Below are 26,143 nucleotides of genomic sequence, written 5' to 3'. Positions count from 1 at the left end.
AAGAAGAAGAAGAGGAGATTGGATTTATACCCCACCCTTCACTTGGACTCTCAGAGCGGTTTACAATCTCCTTCCCACAATCTCCTTACCTTCCTCTCTTCACAACAGAAACCCTGTGAGGTATGTGGGGCTCAGAGAGCTCTGAGAGAACTGCTCTTGAGAGAACAGCTCTCAAAGAACTTTGACTGACCCAAGGTCACCCAGCAGCTGCATGTGGAGGAGTGGGGAATCAGAGCCGATTCTCCAGATTAGAGTCCACCACTCTTAACCACTACACCAAAATGTTAGGTGTGCAGAAACAAAGAGAAGTGTGCCTGATTCAACTTACACGGAAGCACTGTGTGCAACACCAAGTCCAGCAAAGACCTTGTCTGTAATTCATCAGCCAAGAGACAATCTTGAGTGGCAGGAAACAATTGTTTCTTGCCACTCCAGTCACTACGCCCTTGCATAAAATATGACATGTTTTCTTTTGAATCAGCTATGCCTTTGCTCCCGTGGTAAATTATTTGCATGACATTATCATAAAAATGGCACATTCGGGACCCAATTGTTAATCTGGAGTCTTAAGAATTGAAGCAATACAGATCTGGAGAAATAAGCTAAAAAAAGAGAAAAGATCAGAAACAGAAAAGGGGACAGTTTTGGAATAGACTGGCAGACCAGTTATACACACCAAAAATGGTAAAGTAACACTGGTAAAGTCAGAACCATTTTACTTGCTTTTCTGTTATGATCTTCACCAGAGACTCTCTTCTGTACACCCCCAACTTCTGAGTTAAGTTGGGTGGACACTGAAGACAGGGTCTGTTCCATTAGGGCACCTCAGATGTGAAATTCCCACCTATCAGCTATTCAGTTGGCACCAGCCCTATTGAAGTTTCAGCAGTCATTCAAAGCCATTTGTTTACTTAGGGTCACTCTTAAATTTATGCTCTTTTGATGGCCTCCTCATTGGATTATTGCTCTGTTTTCAAAACTTCTTTGATTAATCAGGGTCTGCTTTATCAGGGCCTGACAAGATCTTGCTGACAAGTGCTGTGTTTTTTTTTTACACATTTATGGTCACTCTAATGCTTAGTGTTTAAACTGCTCAAACTGCCTCCTCATTTTTTAAATGTAATTAATGTTGTTTATGATCCTCTGTTGATGTTTTATTACTACAAATACGTTTATTGCTGTGTTCCTATTTCAGTATCATTGTAGGCTATAATTATGTCAATTCACTTAAAAAAATGGAAATAAATGTTGATGATGTCAATTGTTCTAATGCTGCAACCCACCTCCGGCATTTTTAAATAGAGAGGCAGCAGCTAATAAATATTTTAACTACGTAAGAACTACAAAAGATAATGGAACAGGAACAGCCACTACAGAAAGTATTAAGACAACAAAACCAAAAAGAAATTAAATTTGCTCAGCTGAGCCTAAACATGATTGCCAGGCAGTGAGTTAAGAGTACGGAAATAGGGATGCACTTTTTTAGACAGCTGAGGCAGCACTGAGTTGTGTCTCTTATGCAAGCCAGATAAGCGCCCATAACTTGTTCTATCAATTTTTGTTTGTTTAGGGGACACAAGTAAAAATGGCCGAAGCTTAAACTCAGTCAGATTTCTTTGATCAAGTAATATTAGAAACTGTACCTGAATGTACTGATGGCTCCCCAATCTGGAAAAAAATACAAAAGAGAAATTATAGTGATTGTTTCTTACGTTTTGCTAATGTTGTGTTATTTTAGCCTTTGGGCAGGTGGAATGGGACAGGTTACCTACATTTGGTGCAACACAGTCGGTGCTTCTCAAACTCATGGCCGCAGCCTGGTTGCTGTGCTTAGGACTACAGTACCCACTATCGCTATCGATGTCTGCCTCACTAGCTCCTTGCTCACTAGAGGATTCCGCTGGGTGGGAGGTCCGCCGTCGCCTGCCTTTTGGTTTCCAGTGCATCATGGTCATGCTCTCCGAGAGTGACTTATTGGCTATCTCTGAGGGGAAGTCTGCAAGGCAACAGAACTGAGATTATCAGGGGCTAAGAGTTCTTGAACTGATATATAAGCAAATTAAGTAAACACACCAGAACTGATTCTTAAAAAAAGACAGCATAAGCAGGACTAGCCTATGTGGGCACACTACACTGCAAAAAAGGGGGGGGGAGATTGCAAATGTGTGCGCTGCAGTGACAAGTGGAAGGGAGTTTCCCTTCCTATCACTGCCTAGGTGCCCAAGTTCTCACAAAGAAATAGCAAAGGCCACAGTACTGAAAGCTTATTTTTTTTAACACAAAATTAGCTTTCATGACACAGTGAATAAAGGAAGCCACGGCCTTCAGTTTGCAAGACATGAGCAAGGCTGTCAACGATAGGATGCTTTGGAGGTCATTCATTCACAGATTCAGGTGGGACAGCAGGACAAATTTTGAGTCCGGTGGCACCTTTAAGACCAGCAAAGTTTTATTCTGGGTATAAGGGTTCATGTACATGCACACAAAGAAGTGTGGTATCTGAAGACGTGAAAGCTTACACCCAAAGTAAAACTTCGTTAGTCTTAAAGGTGCCACTGAACTCAAACTTTGGCTGCGGTCACACGTAACAGAAGCCACACAAGTGAGACGGAAAACAGCCGGAGTTTCCGGGCACGATCTCACCAGCACATCTGGGAAGCGTAGCACTCCCGTGGCTCAACCGAGGTTTCCAGCCGAAACTGCGTGGCAAAAAACTAGTACCTTGGAGGTACTAGTTTCCGGAAACTGCGGAGCAAGGGCAGGCGTCTGATCACGTTTCCGGTGGCATCCGGCGCCCGCCCATGTCCCCTTGCAAATAAGGTGGGGTTTTTTTGTCCAGGTCTCTGTGGATGCGCATGCGCACCCAACGGAGCATGCGCATTTGTCATGTACACAAAAATAAAAAACCGTTTGCCGCGGCGCGCGCGTCTTCGTTGTGCGCCGGCTTGTCCTGTGATCGGCACCTCTCCCTTGCCATGGAACCTCCACAGGATCTCCACAGGAGGTCTGATCACGTAACTGCGCAGTAGTTTGCCCCAGGGCAAACAGCCACGCTTCTCCTCTGCAGTTTCCTGCCCGTGTGACCGGGGCCAGTGTTCTGTTAACTCATATGATCCCCATAAGTCGGAAGCAACTGGACCACACTTTAACAAACATGCACCAGTGAAGATTAGTAAAGTCTGAACATTACCTTGGAACTCTTCATTCTAGTAAGCTATCATCAAAGCCCATCTCTTGCGCAATTTTACTATCACAGTATGTTGTTAAAGTGACTAAGCAGGTTTTTTTTAAAGCTACACATAAAAATAAAGACAGATGAAGCTAAAGCAATGCTCCATGTAGGTTTTTAACAATTATGATCAAACTTGATGTAAGTTTTAAATCTTTTTTTATAATGGGAGTTTTCTACATGTCCAAGAACAACAACAACAACAACTTGGGAAACACAGACTGTTACTTCATTTTTTAATCTGCCCATTGATAGTTAAAATACTTCTTCCTAGAAATGACTAATAGGCAGATAAAAATTACATGGGGGAAGGGTTTCAATTGGAGGACTGACCATTATTTTGCATCAAGATATTAAGCGCCCTTTTAAGTTCGCATGATGTCACAGAATGCTGACACTGAGTTTATAGCAGTTCTCCTTATGTTTGGAATAAGAATTTTTTACACAGTTCAAAGAGCCTCATATGCTCGTTATCTCCTTGTAATCCTCACAACAGGGCAAGATAACTATCCCCATGTTGTTGACTATGGCTGGATAAATATGGCTTCTTTAAAGGGCACCTAGTGAGGAGGCAACAACAGAGGTCCTAGCTTATTCTTTTGGCCACGATCACCGTAATTCTAGAAGAAGGTTTACACCCTTTTAAGTCAGTTGAAGGCAATGGTGTCAGAAGAGTGTAACTCTGCTTACATCTGCATTGCATGTTCCAACCAGGTCCCAACAACCAAGTCCCAATTCCCAACTGTTAAAACAAATTGAGCTACAATTAGCATTTTTAATATATATATGTATGTGTGTGGATGTGTGTATACAGTCTCTGAAACACATTTGCTCTCACCTGAGCTTATTGAAGTGTAAGGAAATGCACCACTGAAGACCAAGGCTAGAGTGGGTTGGCTGACGTGTTTTTATGGCCAGTGGAAAAAAAGTTAGGCAAATTGACAAAAAAAATCTATTCCAGGGCAAGAAACTGTAAACAACCTTAAGTAATTCATTATCAACTCCTACCTGGCCACCCCAATGCTATTCTTGCTACAGCTTTATCATGCCCTCTGGCCTCCACCTTTGTTTGTACAAGATAGCAAGATCTCTGGCTAAGGACCTCACAGTTCTGTACACTGTGTGATACTGCCAACATTTTATGAAGATTATAAACAGCAGTAATTATACATGACATTAGATTAATCTTAAATTGGATGAAATTAGACGAAATAATAAGCAGCTTTCTTAAGAAGCTGCATAATATTGATTTCTATTAAATTAATCCTGGCAGCTCAATTACAACGCGACAGGCACATCAGTTTCACTGCTTAGTTCAACTGCTTAATTACATCATTTTATGACGGAAACATCCAAGACCCTATCAACATGATTCTAAGATGCCGCCACAGGTGCACATGGCTGCAGACACACACTTCTGCCACCAGTCAATAAGATTTTGCATTTATATAGCGCTTGCAAAGTTCGGAGCTGCACATACAGTATCATCGTAACATAACAAGCAGCCAAGGGAGAGAGTATTTATTTAGTCACTTCATTTATACCCCAGCTTCCTCCTCAACGGGAAATCAAAGCAGCTTACCGTAAGTGGGTGGGGATTTGAACCTGGCTCTCCCCGATCCTAGCCCCACATTCTCATCACTACGCCATGCTAGCTCTTGCAGCATACTGTGGTCCCACCAACAGGAACACATGCACATTCCTCTGTGCACAAAGTCAGCATGGGACCCCATGTGCAGAAGATGGATCCCCCCCTCCCCACAAGCTTTGGGATGGAATATTACCCTAAAAGAAAACCCTAGACAACATGCTGAAGGTCATATTATCAGGAACTAGGAGGATGGCTCGAATAAAACACATTTAGAATTTGAGAGGCAAGCAGGACTCATATTTGGTACACACCCTCAAAATGTTTTAGAATAAGAACCAAAGCCCTTGGACAAAGAGTGCCTTCAGCCTTGGCTACCGAATAATTTCTAATATATGCAACTATGCAGCACAGTACTGGAAGCACTGTGATTGCAAAACTGATGACTTCAAGAGCTCTTGCCCTCAGTTAGTGTTAAAATACAATCAGCATATGCTCCTCAACGGGAAATCAAAGCAGCTTACCTTGTTCTCCATTTACCGCCAGCTTGATGGTAAGGAATGCCAGCATCACCATGTCTCTGAGACGTAGAAGGAAGGCTTCCCAGAAAAACAAGCAAATCAGCGTTTCTACTGATTGCGGCACATGCACAAGCACACAGCCCACACATCAACCATTGGGGACTGGTGATGGATAGGAAAATCCACCAGAAAGCTGCTTAGGGGCCAGTGGAAAAGGTGTGCAAGATCTGAGACAAGTCGGTGAAAACCTTGCTCCAGCTGACGACAACGTTCACCCAATATTCCACCGTGCTCCCTGAGCCAACCAAGTTTTAAAACTCACTCTCACCCTCAGGTGCATAAAGAGGAATCATAAGCACCATCAGCAGGCCTGGCCCTCCCCTCCTCCCCAGTCATGCTTGGACCACCCCAATATCGACATACCCGTTTGTTGACAAGCATCCACAAGCAACACGATTTTCGGTCTGCTCTCAGGGCCCGATGCACTGGTCTCTTTCTGAGTAGCAACACTTTTCACTGGAGGCCTTTTGTTTTTTATGTGCGACTGCAAAGGCTGCTGCTGGTTTTAAGAAGATTAGCCAAGGAATAAAAATTAGCAATCAAACTGGAGACTCTGTTTAGGCAGGACTAAATTTTATGGAGTGCTGCAAAAGCAACAGGCACCCCCTTTGGTCACAAATACGCAGTAAATATGGATTATGGAAAATAACCTGCATATGCATGAACTATGCATACTATATGCATACTAACTCTAGATCAGGGGTGGCCAAACTTTCACACAGTCTAATATTAATAAAAGGCAAATTTGCGTATTTTTCAATAAAAATGTGTGAGTAATATTTGTTCATGTCTTGCGGCTCTCAAACATCTGATGTTTATTCTGTGTGGCTCTTACGTTAAGCAAGTTTGGCCACCCCTGCTCTAGATGTTTGGTACTGATAGCTATCATCATCATTATCATCATCATTTAAAAAACAAACAAACAAACAGTGGAAGGCAGTGTTGAAGCACAGGAACACCAATCGGAACATGAAACCCAGAATATCAAACTGCTGACATTTTCACAAAAGTGTCGGGAAACATTTAAGTTAATGCAGCTAACAATGCTCCATTTTCAACCAAATAAAATAAATGAAAACTTTTTGACTGGTAGGAACTGGAAAGCCATTCAAGCTTCCACCTAACCAGGAATAATGTGATGGAGGGAGTGATGTTAATTGCTTCAGTACATCTCCACTGCAATGTACTTTGGGGGGGGGGGAGTAACTATGTGAACAAAAATTACTGAAAAGCATTGTTCTTCTAGCTCTTAGGGCCTAAAGTGCATTTTCAGTTCTGCAGTCATCTTTGTATTCTGATGTGTGTATAGTTTGGGGTTTCTTTCATTTAGGAGTGCAATTTAATATTGTGCCACCTGTTCATGTTTGCACAAATGTGGGTTAAAGGTTTTCCTAACACATCCAGATGAACACATAAACCATACACATAACTTCCAAACTGGTGTTTCAGGGTGTTAAGAGTGACAGATTGCAAAATGCTTTCTGCAACACACAATTGCAGCATCGTTCCAGGCAGCACAAGTGCCAAGACACTGTGGCTACCAACCCAGCCGCCTCCAGTGCCTGTCTGTGGAGAAATCCTATGGAAATCAACAGGATCTGAAGGCACTTAATAGGGGACAAAGATTGCAGAAACAGAGTGCAATGAGAGGTTATTCCCAGTCTCACAGAAGGTTCACCTTTTAATTACTTATTTCAAAATCCACTGACAATCGGCCAGCCACTGTGCACCCATTTAATTTGTTTTTCCTATTATTCAATAAGCTTACTTTTTGTATGGCTGGTCCCCTGGTGGCACTTCTGCTCCTCTGCCTACACAACGGAAAGACCTGACTTGGCTGGGCTGGACGATCTGTGCATTCTGCTGCAACTGTACTCACAGCGCTTGCTGCCTGGAAGGGCGCGGAGTAAGGCGCCGGGAATGGGTGATAGAAGCCCATGACTTGAGCGCATGGCGCCGGCATCAATTGGTAATAGGTGTACTCGGCTGACACAGGCGGCTGAGCTGATATAATGGGATACGCAAGGTACGGCCCGGTGGGGTTCTGGTTAGGCTGCTGCCACCTGATGTCATTATTATACAGCGGAAGTTGTCTGAAAAAGCCAAACAGGACAGGAGCAAAAATGTTAACCAACAGATACAAATGCAACATGGATGCTAAAAGAAAAACATTCATAGCTTGTAAAATAAGAACCAGAATACATAAGAATATGAGCCCTCTTAGATGAGACAAGTGGTCCATCTAGTCCAGCATCCTCTCTAGTGGTCCTAGAGGACCAACAGTAGGGCACAGAGGCCCAGGCCTTTAATGTCCTTTGGCACTGGTATACAGAGGTTGACTGCTTCTGGTGGCTCTCTTTAGTCATCACGCCTAGTAGCCACTCACAGATTTATCCATGATTGTGTCTAATCTCCTTTTAAACCCATCTATGTGTGTAAGCATCACCACCTCCTCTGGCAGCAAATTCCACATTTTAATGACTTACTGAGTAAAATGGTATTTTATTTATTTATTTATTTTCTTTCATTTATACTTTCTTTTATCCCTCAGTAAACGTTTTGATAGCAGACAGTCTAAGAAACCCCCCCCCCATTAAAAGTTTTATAGGTAAAGGACAAAACAAATGTGAACATTAAAGGGAGATGTGGAATAAATGACGCCCAACAAACCCCACCTTTGCCCTATTCTCAAAACAAAGAAGTGCAGTTTTCTGCCTGGCACATCGCGTTATGGTGCTATACAAAATAGAAAGGCAAACATTCACTAGCACCTCATTTTAGAAGTCGCCAACATGAGCAGCCATCTTAGCAGTACTGGCAAATACGCAAGTTGAGGGAGGACCTGGGGATCCACCCTTCAACATCTTTCATTATTTATTTTCTTTATTTATATCCCACCTTTCTCACCGTGACTCAAGTGGGCTCACACAGTATAAGAGAATGCAATCAGAAAGCATGCTAGAGTGTCACAGAAGTGATGTCATCATGCCAGGGATGTCGCACAGCAACAATCTAGCATTTTGGGCAAAACTCTATGACTACCATAGAGTTTTTCACCAAATGCTACAGCATCACCATACAACACCCCCCGCATGATGATGTCACTTCCATGTGACGTCATCATATTGGGGACATCGCCCCCCCAACCCACTCCCGGAAAGCTGCCTCCTCCCCCCCTCCCCCCGCTGGCAAGGTAAGTCAACCTGGTAACCCTATGGAAGAAGAAAAAAATCAGGAATACAGAACTCCTTCAACAGCTATAATATTTAACTGTTGCTCAGCCCAATCTCATGCATTCTTATTCAGAAGCAAGTCACACAGGCCCAGTTGGGGCTTATTGCAAAGGAAGTGTGAACAAGATTATAGCCAAAGACGCTGAAGTCCCTACCTGTTCCAAGTGTTCCAGGAAACACAGAAATGGTATGGCTCTCTCTCTTGGTGTGAGACAAAAGAAAAACAAACAAAAATCTCCCAAGAAACAGATCCAGTTAGCATCTGAACCTTTCACCCATAAAATTCATCCATTACCTATTGGACTGGTTTTCCTGAACAAACGGGTAGCAAGTAATCAGATAGCTGGGAATAGGAGTTGGTTCCACACCACCAACACTTCCGCCATCGTTAGGCAGCACCATTGGCATCATGAGTGAATCAGGAGCCTTCTTCTGAGGAATGAATGGTTCTACCTCAGCAGACAGTTTCACATTCTTCAGAGGAGGGGGAAAAAACAAAACAAGTCTTTACTAAACATGGCAAGGAGAATAAAACAGATCAATTGCATTCACACCATTTTTTGACATCTCAAGATTTTCATAGAACAGACTTATTTAATCAGCCAAATTATTCACATGAAAATTCACATAAGAATTAACTATCCTGATGACCAGCTGCACTAAGATTAAAGGAACTCACTGGCTGTGTAGACTGCAGAGGGTTTTTCTTTTTTCTGCAGTTCCGTTTCTTCCCTGTGACCTTTTTATCCTAATAGGATTATGATCATGAAGTTAGCGAGGGCCATTACACAACATCTGCTTTAATTTTAGCCATGTCCTAGGCACCAGCATTTGTTATTTAGTACTCAACCAGAAGATAACCCTCCGCATCAAAAATGTGAAAGTCAAATTTTGTATGCTGCACACTTTATTTCCATTAAGAGAAAAACATTACAACTATACAATTATAGGCTCATCACATACCATACCACATCATGGTAGCCCATATATTGCACAAGGGTATCTTCACAGTGACAAACTGTGCAGTATATATTGCACACTTTGTTACTATGAAGATACCCTTGGCTAGACAAATCAGATTGGCCTAATCCTGAATCCAGCTCCACCCTGAACTGTTCAGATGTATCTTTTCATGGTAAGGAGATCAACGCAGAAAGCTTTCAGGGCCTTAATTTTTTGCAAGTGGAGCAGCACCACTCAAAATGCTGACCACACCCACGGTCTTGCAAAAGCAATGGCAAAAGACCATGCCTGTAATACAAGTCCTTTCATTTGCAGCATACAAATGGGAAACGTGACTGAGGTTGAAGATTATTAGCTAGGGCCTAATTATTGACTTAAGTCAATTGTATTAACCAGTTTAAATGATAATACCTCTTAGGAGGAGGAGGATGATTTTTTTCCAGGTTGTGCTATAACCTACTTCCACAGTATCTATCAATGCAAAACCGCAGCCATGCTCACCCCTACCTATACAACATGCACCCTTCCTAAACCAGAACGAAGTTTGAGTCCAGTGGCACCTTTAAGATCAACAAAGTTATTCCAGGTACCGTATAAGCTTTCATGTGCTCACACATTTGAAGTTGGAATATTTGGAAAGTCTCTATTGGAAGCTTACATATTCTGAATGGACTGATTTGCGGCACAGAGCATCTTAAATATCTGTGAACTTTATTTTTCATTGTACCTTTACTGGACTATGAATGAACCATGGATGATTCTTCTGCTGTATAAGTTGCTGTTAATATAGTTCTTTACATTGCTTAGTTATTGCTTCTTATCTTTGTTTCTACCTATGTGGTTAGAGCAGACTGTATAGTTATATATGATCCTTGTGAAACATTTCCCAAACAGAAGGGCAGAAAATATATTTTATCCCGGGAGTGGTTATGAGTGCAACTACACAGAAACACAGAACTCAAGGCAAATTGTCCAACAGCAAGATAGAAACTGCCACACATGTATTTGGTGTTAAAAAACATTAACTGGAAGAGGGAAGCAAACTCAGACGGTAACTCTAAATATATCACAATCTTGACACACTGTAGCTGCCGTATGCAAACTTTTTTCCTTATTCGTCTTATGAATATTGCTCACAGCTGAGCAAAATAACATGTCTACTGAAACAACAAATTGTGTAAAAACCTGCTACAATATACTAGACCACTAGTACTGGATTTTGGCAATTTTAAAGTGACTAAAAATAGTTGCATTTGAGGTTTTCGTAAATAATGCTTTGAGGTATCCATCTCACATTTCCAGAAAAAACTTATTATGAGAGCAAGAGACAAATAAAGCAGCAGTAATTGTTCGCAGCCTGGCCCATTGATTTACTACAATCAAAAGTCAAAAATATAATTAGTTTGTAAAATGTAATTAGTTTGTAAAAAAAACTCAAGAGAAAGTGTGCTAAAATGGTGAGCATGTCGCTTTTCCAAGATGAAAACTGACAAAAAATTGTCCATAAAAGGAAAGGCTTGTTGTTCTCACACAAGCTTACTTTGAATTTAACCTCCAGCTTTTGATTCAAAAGCCTGTGTAAGCAAAGCAACAAGAACATCCCTCCTTCTGTCTCCCCTTCTGCTTGAGTTTAGATTAAAAGGGGCTTGTCTCTTCCTTCAACAGACTGTATACATTATACATATTTTGGTGGTGCTACACTAAAACCAGCATTTACACATCTTATTGTCTTAGGTAAACATTTCTTTTCAAACAAGGCCCCCCCCAAAAAAATAATAATTTAAGACAGCTCTTCCTTTCATTCAAAGGGATGTATGCAATGGATGATTATATACATTTCCTTCAGACAATTACAATTCTTCCAAGACATCATGCATGAAGGTGCCTTTGTTATCTACATAAAAGCTACTGTATTCTTCAGCAGCTGCAAAGACAGAAGATGACACCAGCAGGAACAGACTGGTAAACTTGGTCTTATAGTTACAGCACTGTGTTTAATCTTTAAACTACAATATACAAAAACACACACACTTGTAATGGACATTCATTATTACCCATTAAAACAGACGCTATGCTGTCCTAACAGAGCAGTGCTTGGTGGCCAAAGACGCCTTGTGTAGTTAACACAAGGCAGGTGCCTACACATTGTTTCAAATAAAGAATAAAAGCTGGGCTTTACACGGACTGATAGCTGGGAAAGAAGCCTTGGTAATGGTGATCTTTTTTTAATCTTTAAGCCTCTTGTACAATATTTATTCTTTATAACTGGCCAGTCTTCAACAAGCAAGCAAAACTTTGTCTGTTTTAATAATAGGGTTGCAAACACGACAGTCGTTTTTATAGTTAATGAACCCCAAGTAAAGTATGCTTAATGATTTTGGGTGTTGGTGGTCAGAAAGCTGCAAAAAGAGCAGAATAGGGCCCTGTGATGTTTGGGGGAATGCTATCTTACTATATGCTAGACTGTGAAAACATTATTTTAATGGCACCACGGGGCATAGGAGAGTGTCCTACAAACTGCAGATTAACAAATCCCTTTTATCTTTTATCAAAAATTCCACAAGGCATCCAAGATGCCTGACAAACTTAAATGTAGGTAAGTGATGGAGCAATTTCTACAGGATAGGCAGCCCCAAGGCCAAAAGGCTGCTTGCTCATTAATAATTCCAAAGAGCTGGTAATACTACAGAAAAAGTGAACACTCCAGCAGATGAAGACCTAGGCTGCCTAAAAGAAAATGACAAAAAGAGCAGCTGCTCCAAGAACTTGAGCAGGTGTATAGGGAAGAGGCGGCCCTTCAGAACATGAATTACTATAACAGTAAACACTGGCACCTTGAATTAAACCTGGAAATAGACATTTAACCAACTATGCGGTTCCAAAATTGGTGTCATATTGTAATCAATGGCTAACTCCTGTCAGCAGATGGATGTGGCTGGATTTTTACCAACTGAAGTTTCTAAAGTACCTTCAAGGACAGCCCCATGTAGAGCATGTTATAGTAGTAATCCAAACTAGAGGTTACCAAGGCACAGATCAGTGTATCCCAGTCAGCAGAGTCCAAGGCTGATTTCCGCACTAATGTTTTGCTTTCCGTTCCCCCCAGGTCTAATTGGCCCGATTCTGCTGGGGGATTTCCGCATTAGGGAACTCTGGCCCGGGTTTGTCCCGGTTCTGCGTTTCTGCATTTCACCTTGCCCTGAATCTAGCGACCCCTCCCCTCTCTTCCCCCTCCTTTTTTAAAATCATAGGCGTGGTTGCGTTGTGACTAGGGCTGCCAAGTGGGGGCGGGGGCGGGTAAACCCCTGCTTTGGAGGCCCGATTTCCGCCGCCGCGAATCAGGCCCCGGGGGGGGAACTCCGCGCCCCAAAGCGCAGTGTGGCCACGCCCCCAATGTGATCAACGTAGCGCGTCACTTCCGGGATCTGCTGGCGGCACGCACACGCGTGGAGGAGAGCTCCCGGAGCCCTGCGACGCTCCCCCACCGGTAAGTCGATTAGACTTGGCAACCCTAGTTGTGACGCACCCAACCCACTATGGAAAACAGACATGCTTCACGCATGTGTGGTTGTGTTGTTATGCAAACAGTCCGTGATTGGTCCCTTTATTTTTTTTAACTTGAATGCCCGCGAAAAGAGGAAACTCACAAAGGGTTCTCTCCCCTTACTCATTACTTGTCAGGAATTTTAACTGCACTTTCAGATACGGCAATGGTCTGCATGAAGTTATACTGCATCCCACAGCTGCATCGGTTGCAGTAAAACATTCCTCCCATGCTCCAGAAAACACAATGAAAACAAAACAATGAACATGCGTAAAGTACACGCTCACCAAGGCGCAAGGGGGGTGCAAAAGGACATTTAAATGCCAGTTAATGCTGGGTCATTATTGCGTTGCAACACAACACAGGGGAACAAACAAACAAAAATGAGCACCAAGGGGAGGGGAAGCAGAACAATTGAACAGAGGTGGGAAGGCAGAGGCGGGAAGGCGGGAAGGCAGACAGAGAGGTGGGAAGGGGAGGGGGAAAGGGGAGGGGCATTAAAGGGGTGGAGAGAGGACAGCCGCGATTCCAGAGTTCCCTACTCCACCCCCATAGTAAAAAAAAGATCCTGAAAATAGCGGAGATGGAAAATCCGGGGGGAAACACCATTAGATTCGGGTCAATTGTCGATCTGGACCAACATGTGGGGAACTGGTCAATTTCTGCGGATATTATCGAGGGGTGACACTGAGGCAATGTGACTGTGCAGTATCGGCCCAAGTGAAAAGAGAGCCTCATTTCAGAAACTGGTATGTACCTGTACTCAGTATTTAACAGCTTATTCTCAAGAGCACCCTCTCTGAGGCAACAATTTCCTTATTCAATTTCACATTTCCACACTGATGCAATTTTTTGGCTATCAAATCACAGCTGACTTATGGCAACCCTGAAGGGTTTCAAGGCAAAAGATTATCACCTTAAAGCAGGGGTCATTTCGTAGAAAAAGAGGTGCAGGAGCTCATTAGCATAACTTATTTGCATATGCCACACCCCCTGACATCACCAGAAGTGTGTCAGAAGGCAACACCCACCTCTCAGGCTCCACTGGACTGTTTTGGATTGTGAGCTATGGGAGGGGGGGATGTGCAGATCTGCCCTTGAGGAGGAGGGAGAGCTTGTACCTGAAGATGGGCGGGGGTGGGGGGCTCTGCAACTTACCTGGATGCTTCTTGCTCTTCGTGGCCCAACTGAGTGCTGCTGGGAGCAGGGGGCGGGGCTTTTTGCATGTGCCTGCCCCCTGGGCTCCTTACTGCCGGAGCTCCGCTCCTGTGCGTTCCTGCAGGAAATGACCCCTGCCTTTAACACAACTTATTCCAGCATAAACTTTTGTGTGTCAGCACTGACTTCATCCGATGGATGAATCTATAAGTAATCACGAACAGAACGTACAATTCCACCTCACTCGCCAATACCAGAGACTATTCTGAGAAATCTTAAAACTTGTACTTAGATTTCGTCTGGATTCTGACCAAACTTTTGTAAGAGTCTATCCTTTGCAATCTTGACTCATACCTGCTTGACTTCATTATGCCAGTGCTTACCCTGCCAAAGAACAGATGTTACCCACAATGTACTTACACTCCTGAGATAATGAGAAAAAAGAAAAACATGCCTTCAAAGTAGTAGGTTAATAAATCATTTGAAATATAACAACATTCAATAGTGCCACCCATGCAATTATTCTGAGCGTAAACCACAATGCCAATCTTTGGAGATATTTACAAGCTATATTATGAAGAGAAGGGGACTGATGGGTGTAATTCCCTACCAGGAGTAACAAAGTATTTTTTAAAACAAGTTTTCTTCTACATAAAACTCAGCTGCTGATGTTAAAAGGGTCAACCATGCACTAGAAAATCATGGCTTTATACAAAATTCAAGTAAACAACTGGAAAGAAATAAGGACAGCTTGGGTCGTAACTTAGACTTGCTGCTCTTATAAATAAATGCAAAGACCAGCTGACCACTTTGTATCAAACATCAGATGGACTCTAGTTTCCACTATAATTTTATGCAACATATTTCTTTGGGAGTACTCTTTGGAATGACCTACCAAGGGAATTTAGGATGGTGCCCTTCCTGTCTATTGAGTTATGACTGCTGTAAATTCTTTGTGGTTTTTGATACTTCTCAGTTATGTTTTTATGCTATTTGTCTGTGTTAACACACCTTTAAGTTAAATTTTAAAGTTTTGTAAATAACTAACAGGACAATGACTGATTGACACACACTATGTCATCTGGGTCAGGTAGTTGGAGAAGAGGGGAATCAAATAAATGTGTACTTAATCACCTCAAGAGACAAACCACTTACTCCAGACTAGTTTATTGAAGGTTTAGGGACTGTTTAGGTTGCCTCAGAGTATGCAGCCTGAGATCTGGTATTTGAGAAAATCCTGGTAAATTAGAACCTAGCAACACTAAATAAGATACAAAAGCTTTCCCCAAGTGCAACGAATCCGTGGAAAAAGCTATATAAAGTGGATTCCTTGTTCTGCAATAAATACTTCAGTCCCAAGAACTCACATAAGTTCTGCGTGTTACAGTCTCCACACAGTACACATTACACAGAGGCTATTTCAAGTGATTGTCAATGCTCAGACTAGCCTCCAGCCTCCAATTAGTTTTTGGGGGGGGGGGGGGAACCCTGCTTCCAGATAGATGTCATTAAACACAGTACACAGCCTCCCTAATAAAGGAGTCCAGAACATTTGGATCCAATGATATTGCCTTCCTGATATTAGTTCAATTACCGTCAAAGCAGTCATTCTCCAAGTACCTAATTAGCACTTTATTAGAAGCCTTCTTAAGTATCCTGGCACCTTAAAGACTAACAGATTTGCTGTGACATCAACTTTCCTGGCCTTTACAAAAGTTTGTTGCTGTGATGCTTTAAAGGCAGTTTTTGTTTTGATGCGTTAAGAGATCAACATGGTTACTTAGCCCTCTGGAATTTGTTTCCTTCCTTAAGTGTTATTCACCTATCGACTTCCTGCTTGATGCAGCTTTTCCCCCTCATATCAGCTCTCGTAAGACAACACCCAGGGCAAACTGAATGCAGCCTGAGAAACATCACAAATTAATTTCCATCAGGCTTAGCAGTTGTACTTTTAAGAAATCACAGTATCTTCCAGTCACACTGAGGGTATTGAGAGCTTTCCCACAGTCTTTGGCAATGCCCCTCCCTTATTACAATCCCTATCCCACAAAACTTTTGGCTGTGCAGGTCTGCAGTGGGCCTGTTTGGGTGGTCAAATGGGACTTCCCTTTTTCACCAGCAGAAAAGTTGGTTGAATAAAACCCTTTATGTGTAAAACCAAGATATAAATGTATTAAATAAGTCAGTCAACTATTAAATTAAGATCCTGTATGAAAACGTTCACGCATTAATACATACATAACAGCTCACTAGAGGGATACTTTTAATTTATGTAACTTGTTATATACTACATGACTGCCTAAGAAATCCTCTCTCATACTTTGACAGACTGAGGCTGAAATTCTCTGCACACTTGTGTGGGGGCAGGTGCCATTTAACTCAGTGGTACTAATTTTGTTCTTTCACCACCAGAAAGCAAAATTAAAGGATGAGTTTGACAGAGAAGACAGAGCATGATTTACCTGATTCACTATATCCCAGCCCCTCCCTAGAACCAAGGAATCTACTAGTCTCACAGTGACAAACCTCATGGGTGCCAAGACATAGAATAAATTAGCCTTCCTCTTCTATCAATGTTGGGAAGCACGGGGAGAAACCTGTATTTCTTCAGCCACTGAAGAAACAGCTTCTAACAGGCTACAAGCCTACTACAAATCACCATGTTTAAGGCACAGTTCCTCCTGCCTGGGATGTAGGAGGCAGACTAAAAAGATGAGAATCTCCTCCAAGACACCTCCCCTGCAAACACCTGAACTCTGGGCAGGTATGAACCACAAGAAATGTGAAAGTTTCCCTCTCTTTAATTTCCTCAGTTCCTTTCATTATTTTTCTTGCCATACTGTCTGTTATCTGACAGTTTCCCTCTCAAACCAATTCAAATACGTGTATTCTGGGCTTCCCACAGATACCAGTGACTAAAACATAGATGCCAACATGCTAAAAGGCAAGAAGCCACAAGGAAAACACCATAGGGACGGTATGTGAGTCCTCAAGATTTCTCATTTCATTAAGCTGGCTCAAGATTAAACAGAACCTGTACTAATTAAGGTTGTCGGTCCACAACATCTTGCCACATACAGCAAAGCAAATAATTTAGCAACTCTTTTGAATAGCATTCCCTAAGGAAAAAGGCAGCACACAAAACCAAATTCCTGTTAAAAACAACCCACTGAATGTGCACAATGTCCTCAAATATCTTAGAAAAAAAAGAGATGGAAACCAAACACTTAACAAGTGCACCAATAAAATCAACAGCACACAATCCATTGACACATTGAATTCTCAGAGAAACCATTATACCATTGAACACTTATAACATAGCCCACTTAATCACACCACTCCCAGGAATAGCTATTTACAAACACATGACACTACATCAGACGAGAGCATTCGACTGTCCGTCCCAGTACTACCTACTCCAATTGGCAGCAGCTCTCCAAGGCTCAAGTAGCAGGGCGTGTTAGGAGACCAGAGGTCAGTCACTAACACAAGAAGACCGTCATTGGTTAACCACTGAGAAGGGTGGGCTGTAATGTGCAGGAGATGCCAATGAAGCTAGAAAAGCCCAAACCTAATTTGCCCATCTAGTGTAACCAGCCACCTTAGTGGTGCTCTCTCCAAACCATCATTTCTATCTTTTCCCCTAGTTCCCAACAAGGTTCAGTTGCAGAGTGTGCAGACAAAAGGCACCATATGAAAATGAAGCTGTAATCATTGGGGGTTCCCAATATGAGTAGCAGCAAAGGCAGCACACAGTAAAATACTGTAGTGTTACTCGAACTCTCACATAAGGGAAGAAGACAACAGGTTAGATTGAAAGTAAATTTCCCATCAACAGAATGGTGTTCATCTGCAATTCATCCCTTCCCACTGATCTCCATGAAACGCTGAGTCTGAGGGATAGGGAACATGGATGACCAACTGGGGGGGGGGGTTCCTGCCCTGCAGCAGGAAGGGGGGGCAACTGGTGGAAACTGCCAATTTAGTGTAGACCAAACACCATGGCTGCAAGCTTAAACACGCTTGCTTGATGTGATAACCCCCAGTGAACACAGCCCTTCGTTTTGATTAAACATGTGAAGAACTGGGCTGCTCATGGTGTGGTAATCAGTACAAAAACTGAAGGTCACAGTGTTAGGAAGATATGGAAAAATATATGACACTGTATAATAGACGTATGTTTAAGGTAGATCTATCTTGTGCTTTTATTTTTATTTTCTTAATTTTTCTATACTATTATATAAATACTGGCGTCAAGTTATTACCAAACATAGGTTTACCAAAATAATATGTCAAAGTGCAGGTTTACACTATGTTCAAACATTCAAACAGCACCGTATCAGTTTCACAACCACTAGTCCCAGAGGACTCTAGTACCTCACAGGGTGTTTGTTGTGGGGAGGGGAAGGGAAAGGAGTTTGTAAGCCACTCTGAGACTCCTTTGGGTAGTGAAGGGCAGGGTATAAATCCAGTCTCTTTTCTTCTTCTAATTTACCCTTATCGAATACAATCTTTTTCAAGAATAGTGAGACACACACAATACTTAAGATGCAATAAATTCTCTTTGTGAGTATAAAGCTCTTCAAATAGCAGCATTTTTCTAGGATCCCATTGGAACCCTTGTAGCAAACATAATATCTAGGAGAACACATATCTCAAGTTCTATCAGGCAGCCTGATATGTTTGGTAATACCTGACAGCAATACTTATATAATAGTATAGAAAAATTAAGAAAAATAAAAAGCACAAAATAGATATACCTTAAGTATACATCTATTATACACAGTGTCATATATTTTTCCATATCATGGTGTGGTAATGGCAGGGGCGCTCCCCCTCCTGTTACACAAGCCTCCTTCCCTGGTAGAGAAACTACTCTTGGCTGCCAGATGCTCATCTTGGCGCTTTCTCTTCCAGGACTATGGGCTGGGGGAGCTGTCACTAAGGGTATGGGGGAAAGGTCTGGGGGGCAGATGGAGCTGGTGTAAATGATATGATATGATGGAAGAGCCCAGGGGTGAGAAACTTTGCTGGCTTAGGGGCGGCCCGGTCCATCTTCTACTCTGCCAGGAACAGTAGAGGGACCTCTTATAGGGGGTGAGGTGGGGCAAAAGCAGACAGCAGACCCCCCCCCCATCCATGCTTCAGCCACACGTGACCACTGACACTGGGCTGGCCCAAGAAACTTTTAACTAGAAATGCTGGGGAAGGAACCACAGAACTTCTGCATCCGTTCTGCCACTGTGCTATGAGCCCCTTGGGCAGAGCAACTAACATTATTCAGCACTCAGACGTCACGAAATTATAGAAATGCAAAAAAAAAGAAGCTTTCATTTAATATAGGAAATACACATTGATTGGATTGAGTTACAATCTGAAGGAGTACAGTTACTCTTTGTGGACTTGGGATAAAATCTGTGCCCCACTGGAGTCTGTGGCTGTTTCACTAATTATGGCCTTCGTCTTCAGGAGCAAACTACACGCAAGAAGTAAACACATGCAATGGAATACCAACAGTATATGCTAGTGTCTGGGTGTCTCAAAATGAACAGCAGCTCTGAGAAGCTGTCCTTTTGAGAAAGGGAGCATTGGGGAGAAGGGAAAGAAGATGGAGCTTACCTTTTCCTATCAGACATTTTCCCAGAGTAACTACCAAGCTGCTTCCCACCCCCTGGAGCATTCCAGCTGTGTATTTATCTTCATAAACATATAACAGTCACAAGAGAAAAGCACAGGGAAGGATGGGGAAATTTTGAATTGGGGGGAAGGTCAGGGGAGAAAGGTTAAGTAATTCCATTTTCCATGCTGCTGTTCAGAGCTATAAAATCCTAATGCTTTCCATCATTAAAGAAACAAAACAGTTGAGGCTTATCTATTTATATGCAAGTTGTCATTTACCCCTAAGAAACCAGTAGCTGGAATTCCCCAGGGCCAAATAAAAACCCCTCAAGGAGTTATCACCCAGCCCCACAAACCAACCTAAAGACAAGACAGAGGTATGGAAGATTCAGTTGGCTGAGCAACTGCAGTAGTTGCCAGTGGACTTTGGAGAGGGTGTGGCATGCTGCACCCTCCTTAAAGTGGCCTTCCCATAAACTAATTAAGCATTAATGCCCATTAACTAATCTGGTTTCTAGATTAATGGGGAAACTGTGTGGAGTGGCAGAGGGAGGTCAAATATGCATCCTGCAGATCCCTAATCTTGAACATTTTGTTTAGCCTTCCCCACCCCCTTTCATTCTTTCATTCTTTCTTGCACCCTTTCATTCTTTCTTGCACTCTGAGCTTACAGCCACGTTCTCCTGGTATATTTCCTGGCCCAGTGCTTTCCACTCTACAGCCCAGGTATTTCAAGCCTGAACCTACAGTCACCCCTTTTCTTCTTCACTGGTTCATAAATCCTGAGAGCTGATGCGGTTGAGGCATGGTAGCTAATAATGTGAGCCAGGGAGTCCCCAATTCAAGCCTTAACTCAGCCACAGCTGTATCAGATTGCTCTGAGACATGGTTTAGCTGTGGCCAACCACCATCCATCCCCATACAATATAGGAACAATACTGGCCTGCTGTGCAAGACTGTTGTAAGGATTACAGAAATAAGGTATACAGAAACGTCCTGAAAATGATGTAGTATAAGTACCAGCCTCACAACAACCCTGTGAGGTTGATTAGTCTGGAGGACATGTCACACAGTGAGCATCAGGGCAAAATGAAGATCTGAACCCAGGTCATCCTAATCCAACACTCTAATCCCTACACCAGTGTGTCTCCCAGCTTGTACCCAAAAGTGGGCCACAAACTCTCTGAAATTGGGCTGCAGACCAGCCCTCCTTAATGGCCACACCTGCCCTTTCCATTGCTCTGGTCTGGAAACCAAATTCTGAATCTAGAAACAGTATCTTCTATAGCTAGATTCAAGTCTAGCAGCACCTGAGAGACCAACAAGATTTTTGAGGCATAAACTTTGACTCTTGAAAACGTAATACCACAAAAAATTGTTGGTCTCTAAGGTGCTACTGGACTGCAGTCCAGCTGTTCTACTGCAGACCAACACAGCTACCTTCTGAAAGTATCTTCTATGTCCTGATGCTTACTAGAGTGAGTTTCTTAGACTCTAAAAGGGGAATCAGAGGGAATAATGGAGAAGGAGAGGCTGGTCAAAGGCTGGAATTTAACCTCCACGTGCAAAGGCTGTGTATGTCGGAATGCCACTTGCTTCAGGTTCACAGTGGGTGCAGCTGTGCCCTTTGTGCAATGTTAGTTGGTTTCGCAAAAACATCTGGGTAGCCACTGCAGAAAACGGAATACAGAACTAGATGGATGCCCCCCCCCAAAAAAGCACCAACCTTGGATGGGTCACCATACTGAACTTGTGGGTCACCATACCAAAAAGGTTGGGAACCTCTGCCCTACGCCACATTGGCTAGACACCTCAGGGGCAGGGACTCTATTTTTTTTAATTTACAAAACTTCATAAAAGCCCCCCCCCCAGTACATGGAGAACAGAACAACTTCTCCATCCTGATCTGCTATTAATCCTTTTAAATCCTTGCCTTTGCAGCTGTACCTAATTCTCCCTCAGCTTGAACTTCTCTTCCTCACCCCCTTCCCCCACCATGGCAGGGGAGAAGTTAATCCCATTCTCAGCTTAAACAGGAGCCTGCCCTCCACTCCCACCTGACACACACCAATTTTACTCCCTGCAGTCAAAAAGAGAGGCATGTGAGAGTTCTTGGGGCACTTTATGCAAAGTGAGGAGGGCAATTTACAGCCTGCACATTCAAGGACTAAGCACCTGCTTCAGGCATCAAGCCCACAAAAGCCTCCCGCCACAGTACCTGTCCAAAGCGCCACACTAAAACCGTGTGGCTACAAATGACAATTCTAGAGGGTCAGCTGTATCAAGATTAGGGGGCACCTTCTGGGCTACATGTACCATTTCATCCATTTAACAAATGTTTAGCCCCCCCTTCCTCCAGGGAGTTCAGGGCTGCTAACACAGTCTGCCCCTCCTCCACTTTTACCCTCACAACTACCCCCCTGTACAGGAAGAGATTAGGCTGTGTGTGTGTGAGAGAGAGAGAGACAGACTCAAATTTACCTAATGAGATTCAGGGAAGAGTGGGGAGAGGTTGCATCCAGCTCTCCACACTAACCACAGCATCTGTATCTGAAGAAGTGAGCAGTGACTCACGAAAGCTCCTACCTGGCCACATATATTGTTAGCCTTTAGGGTGCTCCCGGACTCTTGCTCTTTTCTACCACAACAACCCTGTGAGGGTGGGGGAGACCGAGAGGGAGTGACTGGCCCAAAGTGAGCTTCACGGCTAAATGGGGGTTCTCCTCGCCTCTAGTTCACCCTCACAGCAACCCTGCGAGGCAGGAGAAGCCGGGGGTGGCTGCCTGGTCCAAAGTCACCCAGCGAGCTTCGCAACCGAGGGCAGCATTTGAAAGTGGATCTTTCCCGATTCTGCTCCGACACCCCGACCAGCACACCCACCGTAGCTCGGGCCTTTCCTGCCGAGAGAAGCTTTCGCGGTTGCTTTGGCCGCCCAAGGCGAGCCCGCGGCCGCCTCTCTGGCGGGAAGGGGGGGGGGGGGCGTCACCCTCCTCGGAGCCTTGCCTCGGGCAGCCGGCCCCTCACTCCCCCCTCAGAGACCCCCTCCTCCAAGCCCCTCACTCCCCCCTCAGAGACCCCCTCCCTACCTGCCCACCGACGGCTTTGTCCATGGCTCCAGCAGCCCAAGCGGGCCCGGGGGAGGCGGCGGCGGCGGAGGCGGCTCCTATTAGACGCAGAAGGGCGCGAAGGTCCCCCTCCCCATCCCTCCTTGCCCCTCACAGGCCGGCTTCCGCTCACACCCAGCGCGGCGGCGGCGGCGGCGGCGGCTGACGCGACTCTCGAGCAAGCCCCGGTTACGCCACTAGCGACGGGCTAGAGATGGAGGCGGCGGAGGGAGGAGGCCAGCGAGGAGGCGGAGGAGAGATCATCTGGGACGGAAGCCGGCGGGAGACAAGCCAGGGCGTCGAGCGTTGCTTTAAAGCGCTCCTTTGCCTCCGGCCCGCCCTCCGCCCGCGCGTCGCCTAGCAACCGTCGGGCCTGCCCGGGTCGCTCGGAAAAACAAAGTCGCCTTTCTTAAGCCGAACCCACAATGGCACGTTAACAGTACTGTGCAAGCTTTCGAGCTCTGCAGAAGAGGAAGCAGATTTTAAGCGATATTCTTCGGGGCACGGTGCCAGTGCATGGTGATGAACTTGTTGACAGGCAAAGAGAAAAAGCAGGTTTCAGGTTGCTGCAGGACTGAGAAGGGTAACTCAGGAGAGATTGCTGATGTGGGAGAAATGAGTGGATGGGCCTCCCAATGTCTTATCAGTTGCCTCCGCCCGATAGGTATGGACTGAAGGCACCCAGATTTGAAAGAAGTTATCTGTCAGTAGAACAAAATTAGAGTCCGGTGGCACCTTTAAGACCAACAAAGGTTTGTTCAAGGTGTGAGCTTTCGTGAATACAGTGGAATGGGAAAGAAGGTTCAAACTTACAGATGGGCTGAACAGCAGATTAAAAAAATGATGTAACATGATGAAGATGTTTTAAGCTATGCAAAAACAGAATTAAATAAAAAGCTAGGGTTATAAGGTCAACAGTTGTAAAGCAATAAATATGTCAAAATAAATCTGAGACTCTCCCTTCACCCTCAGATACTATGGTGCAGACAGAGGTTTAAAGAAAAAGACGAGTTTCTGTGTGTTTCAAGGAAAATTATTCTAACAAAAAGCAGAGAAGAACCAAAAGTTATGAAGAATTTGGAGAACGTTGTTGAAAAGTATTGAGACTGACAAGTGATTACAGCTCTCATACTTTTATTAGTGAGGAACAACTTTAACCTGCTTGCAGGCCGGTTTATATTCCCAGTGAAACCACCACCCAAAACACACCCCCACACCATAATAGGCTATTTACAGTGGCCGAGAGTTCCACAGGCTATCAGTCGGGAGCCTAGCCCTCTGATTGGTGCGGGCTAGGATCCGCATAGTCCATTGTTCTCATGGCCGAAGCTTGACGGTTTTGCCTGACCGCGTGGAGCCCTAGTCTGCCACGCGGTCGGGACTGGATACATTACACCCCTCCCCCCTTGGTTCACAACACACCCACAAATAAAGTCCTTAAGGTGCTTTCCTGGTGCGGGCAGAGCGGAGAAGTCTGGGGCCCGTGGCTGGAGCCACCACCACCGCACTAGGTGGCGTAGCAGGGTCCGATGATGGCGCCCCACTTGTAGTGGGTTGGTTGTCCTCGTGGGTGCCAGAGGGAAGGTGAACGGGTGGTTCTGTTGGCGGTGCTTGCATGGTTGACGGCTGTGGTGGCGCTGCGGCTTCCGGGGCATTCGGGGTCACGTATTCTTCAGGGTCCACGGGCAGCATCCGCCGGCACAGCTGGTCAATATGGCAGTGTAGGATTTGCCCATCCTCACTGGAGATCTCATATGATCTGGGCCCCTTGATTCTTACCACTCGAGCCGGAATCCAGGCTGGACCCCATGCATCATTTCTGGCGTACACGGGATCCTCTGGAAATAATCCCCTGGCCGCTTCATGAGATTCGGTGGCCGGTGCCTCTTCCGGAGCGCAGTCTGGGTGGAGGTGGTCCAGCCGGGTCGTTAGGCGGCGCCCTAAGAGGAGTTCTGCCGGGCTGTGCCCCGTCGTGGTGTGGGGCATAGTTTGCTGGCCAAAAAGAAAGGCCGCCAGTTTATAGTCCCAGTCCTTTGAGTCAAAGCAGCGAAGTGCGTCTTTGGTCGTCCTGACCATGCGCTCCGCTTGGCCATTGGTTGCAGGATGGAAGGGGGCAGACCTGACATGGCGGATCCCGTAGTACCAGGTGAAGTCCTGGAACTCACTGGACGTGAATGCCATTCTGTTGTCCATGACTAATATGTTGGGGATGCCCTGCGCACTGATGATCCTCCACATAGCCCGGATCGCCGCTTTAGAGGAGGTGGAGTTCACGGGGACTACCTCCAGCAAGCTTCGGAAGAATCCCAGCTTTTACAGCTGCAAATGGAGAAAGCAAATTTTGTCCTCCGGTTCCAAGGGGTCCCAAAATTAAAAGATGAGAATCTAAAGCAATTCTTGAGTGAAGCATTAGCCCCAGTTACGGATTTGAAAGTGGAATATCTTGTAAACGAAATGGATGTCTACAGAGCCTATTCTGGGTACATCAAGAAGAATAATCTACCTGGGGAGATAATGGTCAGATTCTTGAAGAGGCACGTGAGGGATTTAATTCTGAACACCCTTGAAAATCGGGGACAACATTATCAGGATTTTAAAAGACATCCCATTTGAAATAAGGCAAAAGAGGAAGAAATACAAAGACTTAATCCTTTTTCTACAAACAAATAGCATTGCCTACAGGTGGCAAATTCCAGAAGGCGTCAGTTCCAAGCTACACGATAAAAAAGAAAAGATTGACTCTAAAGCACATGAGTTCCTGAGAGTGCAGCTGGGAGAGAAAGTCGAGGACGCCAAGGAAGAAGATGACAGCAAATCCAGTGGTGAATTGGACTCAAGGTCTTCCGATGAGGACTCTATTTCCGATAAGGGAGTGGCTGCACCCAAACGTGCATATCAATTGAGGATTAGAAAAGATAAAACAAAGTGAAGGCTGAAGGACTCTGAATTGTGCCTTAAAATTCTGTTTTTATAATGGATGATGCTCTTGCATTTCTCTTTAAACAGTTAAATTAATGGATAAAAAGATAAATAATTTAGCATAACCAACTATGTTCAAAGTAATACTAGCAATTTAAGATTAATACTTATATAAGCTGTTGTTATGATCTCCAATTCTTGGGGT

At 44.2% G+C, this 26,143-nt stretch overlaps 1 protein-coding gene across 3 annotated transcripts in view; it reads right to left on the bottom strand.

Annotated features, from left to right (window-relative positions):
• The window catches only part of SECISBP2L (SECIS binding protein 2-like), a 58,137-nt gene extending 34,878 nt beyond the window's left edge, over positions 1 to 23,259 (bottom strand). For 2 of the 3 annotated variants that reach the window (XM_015427937.1, XM_015427939.1), the window contains exons 1-6: positions 23,002 to 23,259; positions 8,927 to 9,105; positions 7,167 to 7,491; positions 5,762 to 5,897; positions 1,773 to 1,996; positions 1,644 to 1,668 (exon numbers count right to left, since the gene is read on the bottom strand). In XM_015427937.1, coding sequence (XP_015283423.1) covers positions 1,644 to 1,668; positions 1,773 to 1,996; positions 5,762 to 5,897; positions 7,167 to 7,491; positions 8,927 to 9,105; positions 23,002 to 23,025 — 913 coding nt within the window. In that variant the 5' untranslated portion in view covers positions 23,026 to 23,259. The remainder of the gene's footprint in view (positions 1 to 1,643; positions 1,669 to 1,772; positions 1,997 to 5,761; positions 5,898 to 7,166; positions 7,492 to 8,926; positions 9,106 to 23,001) is intronic. The other variant, XM_015427938.1, reaches the window with a different exon arrangement.
• Positions 23,260 to 26,143: the final 2,884 nt, after the last annotated feature.

Source organism: Gekko japonicus, unplaced genomic scaffold (genome assembly GCF_001447785.1).
Source record: "Gekko japonicus isolate JY-2015 unplaced genomic scaffold, Gekko_japonicus_V1.1 scaffold772, whole genome shotgun sequence".
Lineage (NCBI taxonomy): Eukaryota > Metazoa > Chordata > Lepidosauria > Squamata > Gekkonidae > Gekko > Gekko japonicus.
This window is presented reverse-complemented; position numbering and strand designations above follow the sequence as displayed.